This window comes from Arctopsyche grandis, chromosome 6 (genome assembly GCF_051622035.1).
Source record: "Arctopsyche grandis isolate Sample6627 chromosome 6, ASM5162203v2, whole genome shotgun sequence".
Taxonomy (NCBI): Eukaryota; Metazoa; Arthropoda; class Insecta; order Trichoptera; family Hydropsychidae; genus Arctopsyche; species Arctopsyche grandis.
In genome coordinates, this window is record NC_135360.1 from 6,875,049 (window position 1) to 6,883,167 (window position 8,119).

Here is an 8,119-nt window from a genome sequence, read left to right on the forward strand (position 1 = left end):
ATTATATATCTACGTGCGCTTAATATCAAGACAATAGAGAAAAAATCACGTAGTTCAGACATCACTTTTAATGGATACCAATATTATTGACTTATGTAGATGCAATAGATCAGCCCACTACTTCTGAATCTTCATGCCTTGCATCTACTGTACGTTTACCTAGCATAAGACGTAGGCGAATAGAATCATATTTTGACAATATTACTTACTGGTTCTGAATGTCATTAACTTGATAGAGCATTTGCTAAAGCAATATATGCATCAAACAGTCCTTCATATATTGTTGAAATATAAATACATAAAATTTTCAATGTTAAAGATGGTTTTGTATTATATTAAATGTATCATATGAATAAATATGATATTTGGCATCCAAATAATTTTATAAAAACCCTTATGTTTAAATGTACTAAAATATGTTGTATTATTTTGGTCAATCTCAATTAAAAAAATACAGTTTTATGTAAAAAAAACTCCAATTTTCGAAGAAGATAAAGGTACAATATAACAACTGCTACTGTGCTCTATTCAGGCTACCAAGGGGCTGCAGCGCATCGAAAATGTTTGTGGAAGGGCATGTGCCTGACTTTGAGGTCATTCTCAGGATGAGAGCGGCCTCTCTACGTCTTCGTATATTTTTATCTTCAATTGTCTTCTTGCTGCTGCATCTTCTCGTTTACATTCTTCACTGTATGTTCTATGGATGGAGCTACTCCACCGCCCGCCTTAAATGGACATTGAGCCGATTGATAACACTGAGCAACAAACAAAAATTACCAGAGCGGAGACTAACCAATCTTTACTAAGTTTGACCCACTGTATTCGAATATGATAATGATTTTTTTTTGGTTGGTGATTGTTTACGAGATATGAGCGTTTAAAAAAATGCGTGATTTTTACACTTTTTTGGCTTTTGCGGTCTTTAACTCAAAATCTAGTATTTTTGTGCTCAAAGTGAGTATTGGAATCAATAGTCAGATGTTTTTTCTATTGATTGTGATTTTTTATTGTTTTAAAAAACTTATAATTAATTGTCTAGCGAATTTTAAGTCAAAAATATATATTTTTTACGGATTTTTTCTCCGTGCTATTTTGCGTTTATTTGCCCACTTTTTTATTTCACCGCGTTTAAAAAGATTGGTTTTCTATCTCAATACTTTTTTTTATCTAAACGTATTAACCCGAGCGGTTTTTGCGTAAGAAATACTTACGTTCAGTTCCCGTATGCGTATAACAGAAGCATTGACGCTCACCATTCACTGTACCATTCTAGCCACGTGGCCTGCCCGGTTCCCATTTCAATCTCTTCACTCTGTCCACTATATTCACTACTCTTGTCATACTTCTTACTAGAGACCCGTATTTTGGGCATCTATTTTTGTCAATTTTAGCATTTCATTTTGCATTTTAGCGTTTTAGGGCATTAAAAATGTTCAATTTAGCATATCTATTTTTATGAAGTTTAATTTTAAATAATAAAAAATTTCGATGAATTTGAATAGAATTTATATACATATCTACAATTTAAAGACAACACAACAATTAAAAAATAATAGAAAAATTCAAAAATGTTTTGGAATTAAAATTACAATGAAAAAAACATGAATATAAAAATACAAAGACGAAAAATATGAATATAAAAATATAATACCAATTAAAATTGATTAAAACTTAACATGGAGCATATTTCTACAGATTCTTTTTTGAGATTCGTGCGACGATCGGTAACAATTATATTGTATTTACTAAAATACCTTTCAGCATCCACACTATTGACGGGACACCAAATAGATTTTAGAGCGGCACAACCAAACTCTTCATATTTAATTTTTGTTGCCATCAATAATAGCAATATATCCGACGTGGATTCACTTTTTATATTCCCTATTAATTGTCTAAAAAGTGCTGATATCCTTCCAAACATTGAGCCTTACACATTAAACAATGGCAGATTTCTAAAAACCAAAACTGTTTCTTTAACATTAATATTAGATTTTGAACCTGCCACAGATGGATTGAATAGTTTACTCAATGTTCGGAGGAATAAATTTGTCTCATTTAGTCATGAGTGCGAGTCTAGTTTTAAAACGCTTTTTTGAGCAGCCTTTTGGATACACAGCTCCAACTGTCGTCTTTTATTTACAGTAGTAGACAAAAGCAGTTGCTTGGTTTCGACAGGAAAAACACCGTCTATAGTAAACTGCAAGCTCTGTTTTATCTCCTCAATTTCTTCACATAATAAATGGGCAAAGGGATAGGAACACCCTTCTAAATTGTCTATTAATTTTATGCAAATTTCACTTTTGTTTGTTATTTTAGCATCTATTCGCATATTTTACGAATTTAGCATCTATTAGCATCTATTACGAATTTTAGCATCAATTAAGCATTAATAGCAAAGTGCCCAAAATACGTGTCTCTTCTTCTCACCCACGTATTCCATTTCCTACCTTGTATATATATATATATACATATATGAATATGATACTAGATTCATCCAAGGGGGAAGGGGGGGGGCAGCAATAGTAAACTTTTAAAATTACATTTATACAACATTTCCTGTGTGAATTTTCATATGACACACCAATTTAGACCTCACCAAAAACGACTTGAAGCAAACGTTACACTTGTGCGGCTTGTTCCCAGAGTGCAGTTTCATATGTGCGTTTAAATTAGATTTCTTTGCGAATGATATGAAACACATATCGCATTGATGCGGCTTTTCCCCGGTGTGAGTATAATAATGAGACACTAATGCTGATTTCTTTGGGAACGACTTCCCACATACATCACATTTGTGCGGCTTTTCCCGTTCAGACCATTCGAAACAATCGCATTTGTCATGATTTCTGTTAGTACAGACTTTACAATTTAGTCGCTTTTCCCTAGCGTGCAGTTTCATGTGTGCCGTCACGTTAGATTTACTCGCGAACGATCTCGGACATATCTCACACACGTATGGCTTTTCTCCGGTGTGAATGTTCATGTGGTCCATCAGATAGTATTTGTTCGCGAATAATTTCAAACACGTGACACATCTGTGCGGTTTTTCTCCCGTGTGAGTGTTCATGTGTACTTTCAGCTTGGATCTGTCGGGGAACTTCTTCGAACAAACGTCGCATTGATACGGCGTTTGGCGTTTTAGTCCCATGTGAAATTTAATGTGCGTCGTCAAACTGCATTTGCTTGCGAATGATTTCGGACACCATTCACACTTGTGAGGTCTTTCTCCCGAGTGTATGTTCATGTGACTATCGAGTCTGTTTCTGAATATGAACGATTTGAAGCAGACTTCACATTTGTGCGGTTTCTCTCCAGTGTGCAGTATCTTGTGTGTCATTAGGCTTGATTTTTTTGAGAAGAATTTAGAACAGATTTCACATTTGTGTCTTTTTTTTCTGATTTGAGTTTTTGTACATTTTACTAAGGCAAGATTTTCTTTAATATTATCTACGTTACTTACAACTAATGTACTCGATTGACTGCTATTATTTACAATGTAAGAATTAGTACCACACTCATCCTCCCAATTCAAATCGTCTAATATAACTTCTTCCGGTTTGATATCCGAATGTTCAGCTTTCAGTCTTTTTAATTTATCACTTTGAATGCAGATGTTTTTGAAATGGGTCAAAAGTTCAAGGTTAGCTACACAAGATAGACATATTATATCTGAAAGGCTATCATTTCTCGTCACCTATAAATGGAATACAGAATTTATTAGTGAGATTTGATTCAATACTATATAATAATTTTTAATTTAATAGTTAACTGAGAAAATCACTTTTGCAAAATAATTTTCGATTAACAGTATCCCATGCTCATTAGTATTTAATCTATAAACAAAACATGTAAAAATAAACAAAAAACCTGTATTCGACAACAGGTCCAAATATTTTGAACCACCGTCTTGTGATAGTCATGGATAATGACGGACGATATGGATGATGCAGGAGACAAACAAAGTCGACATTCCATAGTGCTGCACTTATGGAATGTCGACTTTGTTTGTAACAAACTACTATACAAACGCATTTCACTGTCATAAAATCGGTTCGGTGATTACTAGTCAAATGTGAACCGGTCACAGGACAACCTGTCGCTCTAGATCGGTCACACGTGATCACCCGTCACACTAAAACTGGTCACGAGAAAACTGGTCACACCCTAAAACTGGTCACAGTTTTCTCGTGACCGATTTTAAGGTGTGACCAGTTTTAGGGTGTGACCAGTTTTCTCTTGACCAGTTTTAGTGTGACGGGTGATCACATGTGACCGATCTAGAGCGACCGGTTGTCCTGTGACCGGTTCACATTTGATTAGTAATCACCGAACCAGTGTGACTTCAAAACTTTGTGCGTTTTGATGGGAACAATATTCTGTAACACACGTAATTCTTTATATTTCCCCGACTGCCCAATTAATAGGGGGGACACTAAAATCATCTATGCTAAGTTCACTTGGATTTCAAAAATAAAAATAAAAACCGTATGACATTACCAAAGATCGACGTTGGGACGATGCTTTTGGCACATAAATGGTTCACTATTGTCAACCATGCTTTTTTGCTCCCTTGCTTTGTTTTCTGATGGAGCGGTCTATTGTTATATGGTGAGCACTCAGCCAACGCCGAAGACTAGACATTACTGAGTACCTTTTGTGCTCCTGTTTATTATTCATAGTAACGTTACTTATTATTTCTGATGAATGAAATACTAGTAAGCGTTGTAATGTAGAGCAATGACAAGAAGTAATAAATAAAAGATTTTTATTATTTTAAAACAAATAAAAATTTATTTTTAATTAATACAAAGGATTGTATTACGACATACACACATTTAGATATAATTAAAATTAAACTAAAGGAACTATGAGTTTTAAAATAAATTAAAATGCAACTGGATAGTTCACGGTAGTATAAGTGCTTAGCTGACTTCTTCGACTGTGGGACCCTGGTAGTTCTGGGCTCCAGCTTGACGGGAGCAATTTTCTTGTCCCTTGGTCTGCTGTTGTGATTGATGGAGACGTGTCATGATTGGACTACAGACGTTGGTGAGTTCCCGCAACTGATGTTCAAACTCGTCTACTTCTGCCGAGCTGTTGCTGTCAACCCAGCGAAGCACTCCTTCCACAGCAGAAGTCGCAGTGTCTTTATCTTGCGGAGACAAACGATCACCACATTCGTTCAGCGTTTGCCGTATTCCCAGTGCGTATCCTTCGAGTTGGTTTCGCGAAGCAACACGTTTTTGTTGACGCTCGTCTTCTTCGCGATATTTCTCGGCTTCGGAAACCATTCGCTCGATATCCTCTTGTGAAAGTCTTCCCTTGTCGTTTTTGATGGTGATATCTCGCATTCTTCCTGATCCCGTGTCCTTGGCTGATACTTTCAGGATCCCGTTAGCGTCTAGATCGAAAGTGACTTCAATCTTGGGCACTCCACGAGGAGCCGGCGGAATTCCAGTCAGCTCAAACGTACCCAAAATGTTGTTATCTTTAGTCATGGCTCGTTCTCCTTCGAATACCTGAATGCTAACCCCCGGTTGGTTGTCAGCGTACGTTGAAAACGTTTGGGTTTGCTTGCATGGGATCCTAGCATTGCGTTCGATGATTTTGGTCATCACACCTCCAGCTGTCTCGATGCCCATGGACAAAGGAGTAACATCTACCAACAACACATCGCGAATCTTCTTGTCGTTTTCTCCAGATAGAATGGCCGCTTGAACGGCTGCACCGTAAGCTACAGCTTCGTCTGGATTTATAGATAGATTCAAATTCTTGCCGCAAAAGAAGTTTTGCAATAAGCTTTGGATTTTTGGAATTCTTGTGGATCCGCCGACTAAGACGACGTCGTGAATTGCACTCTTATCCAATTTCGCATCCACCAGCGCTTTCTCCACTGGACGCAGCGTATCTCTGAATAAATCGGCGCAAAGTTCTTCAAATCGCGCTCGAGAAACTTTAGTGTAGAAATCTATTCCTTCGAATAGAGCATCAACTTCAATAGTGGCTTCAGTGCTTGAAGATAATGTCCTCTTAGCTCTTTCAGCTGCTGTTCTGAGACGTCTCAATGATCGCGGACTACTACGAATGTCCTTTCGATTCTTCCTCTTGAACTCATCCACGAGATGATTGACGAGACGATTGTCAAAGTCTTCTCCGCCGAGGTGCGTATCTCCAGCAGTCGACCTCACCTCAAACAGAGAACCCTCGTCCACAGTGAGTACTGACACGTCGAAAGTTCCTCCACCCAGATCGAAAATGAGAATGTTGCGCTCTCCACTCAAGTTCTTGTCAAGTCCATATGCCAGAGCAGCAGCCGTGGGTTCGTTGATGATCCTCAAAACTTTGAGTCCAGCAATGGCCGCTGCATCTTTGGTGGCCTGTCGTTGAGAGTCGTTGAAATATGCCGGCACCGTGACGACAGCCTCGGACACTGCCTCACCCAAATAAGCCTCGGCAGTTTGCTTCATCTTTCCCAAAACCATGGCGCTTATCTCTTCTGGGGAGAATTGCTTCTTTTGTCCTTGAAAGTCGACTTCGATGGTTGGCTTTCCGCCATGACTGATGACTTTGAAGGGCCAGTGGCGCATGTCTTCTTGCACCTTTGAATCGTCTATGTTGCGGCCGATGAGTCGCTTGGCATCGAAAATGGTGTTATTGGGATTGAGAGCGGCTTGTCCTTTGGCAGCATCACCGATGAGTCGCTCGGTGTCTGTAAAAGCGACGTAGCTGGGAGTCGTTCGGTTTCCTTGGTCATTGGCGATGATCTCGACGTTTCCATGTTGCCAGACTCCAACGCAGGAGTAGGTGGTGCCCAAGTCGATTCCGATGGCAGGCATCTTGATTTGATTTCGTTGCACTTTAACTGATATGCGTTGGTAAGTATCGATTCGTAGCTCTGAGTGCGCTTGTCGCTCGCTCTGAGTTTGAATGTGACGCTGTCGCCGCGCGCTCTGCTTTTATTCTGATTGGTCGAGCGCCAGAAAATTCGACCAATTACTAGTACGTTCCAGTTGCTTCTCGTTCTCACTATCAACGCTAAAATGTTCTGCACGCAACTCGTTGCCAATATTAGAATGTTACATTACTTTCTATAGTACACTATTGAATTCGAACAAAATCAAATCTATTTAAACATTCACAGTTAAATCTTTTCTCCAATATTACCGCTTTAGTAAGTAAGACGAGGATCTTAAAGGCAACTAGAGGTTGTGATTTCTCGACTTTTTTTTTGATTCTCGAGATTCGAGAATCTCATTTTCTCGGAATATTTGAATCTCGAGATTTGAGAATCTTATTTTCTCGAAATATTTGAATCTTGAATTTTCTTTTTTGTTTCGAATCTCGAGAATTCTCGAGAAAGTATAATTTTTTTTTTAATATAGTGAATTGATGAAGACACAAACACGATATAGTAAATACACGAATAAATAAATAATAAATCAAAAATCTTTGTTTTATGTGTGTTACAGTGGGGTCATATTGTCAGTGAAAATATATTTATTACGAAAATAATTATTTACGAGTTAACAAGTATACAAATCAGTCAGTTTATTGAACAAAAACATGTAGTGATAAATTTAAAATATTCTCGATATTTTCGAGATTCTAATAAACGATTTCTCGAGATACGAGAATCTCAAATTTTCACAATAAAATATTCTCGAGAAACGAGAATCAAAATTTCTCGAGAATTCTCGAAATTTCTCGATCACAACCTCTAACCGCTTAGCTGCCCAAAGCGCCTTAAGGCGCAAACAGCCGTATCAATTGTACGCCCAGCGCGTCGGCTGGGCGTCTAAGCGGCTAAAGGCAACCAAAGAGCACCGAGACGTTTTGATGTGCATCGTAACAAAAAATATATCCTTAACTCAGAATCTATTCTAGAAACGAAAAACACAATCTTAAAGATATTATTCCCAAAAATATTTTTATCTGCAGTGCGTTTATCGTATGTTTAACGGAGAGCTGAATGAGGTTGATCTATTTGGTATTTCCCTAAATCAATTCAGGTCTAACATCAAGAGGATCTTGACCGATTGATTCATTTCTTCTCCTATTATATTTTTCCAATATTTCCAATATTTTTATACTTTAGTTTAGTTATGTAATGTGCTAT

The 8,119-nt window shown here is 37.7% G+C and overlaps 1 protein-coding gene and 1 pseudogene across 2 annotated transcripts; both read right to left on the reverse strand.

Annotated features, from left to right (window-relative positions):
• Positions 1-847: 847 nt before the first annotated feature.
• On the reverse strand, positions 848-3,984 carry LOC143913063 (uncharacterized). Its single transcript, XM_077432580.1, has 2 exons — positions 3,871-3,984; positions 848-3,697 (listed from the first exon to the last, which is right to left on the reverse strand). The coding sequence occupies exons 1-2, from the start codon at positions 3,976-3,978 to the stop codon at positions 2,546-2,548; spliced, it is 1,260 nt and encodes a 419-aa protein (XP_077288706.1). The 5' UTR covers positions 3,979-3,984; the 3' UTR covers positions 848-2,545.
• An 897-nt stretch (positions 3,985-4,881) lies between these two features.
• LOC143913066 (heat shock protein 70 B2 pseudogene) lies at positions 4,882-6,913 on the reverse strand (annotated as a pseudogene). The gene has a single exon (XR_013260685.1). The product of XR_013260685.1 is annotated as a heat shock protein 70 B2 pseudogene (transcript).
• Between the last annotated feature and the right edge of the window lie 1,206 nt (positions 6,914-8,119).

Excerpts from the sequence above, each read along its gene's own strand:
- LOC143913063 (XM_077432580.1), bottom strand. The coding sequence starts at position 3,978 with ATGGAATGTCGACTTTGTTTGTCTCCTGCATCATCCATATCGTCCGTC. Across the intron at positions 3,698-3,870 it reads GGACCTGTTGTCGAATACAG|GTGACGAGAAATGATAGCCT; the intron begins GTTTTTTGTTTA and ends TTCCATTTATAG.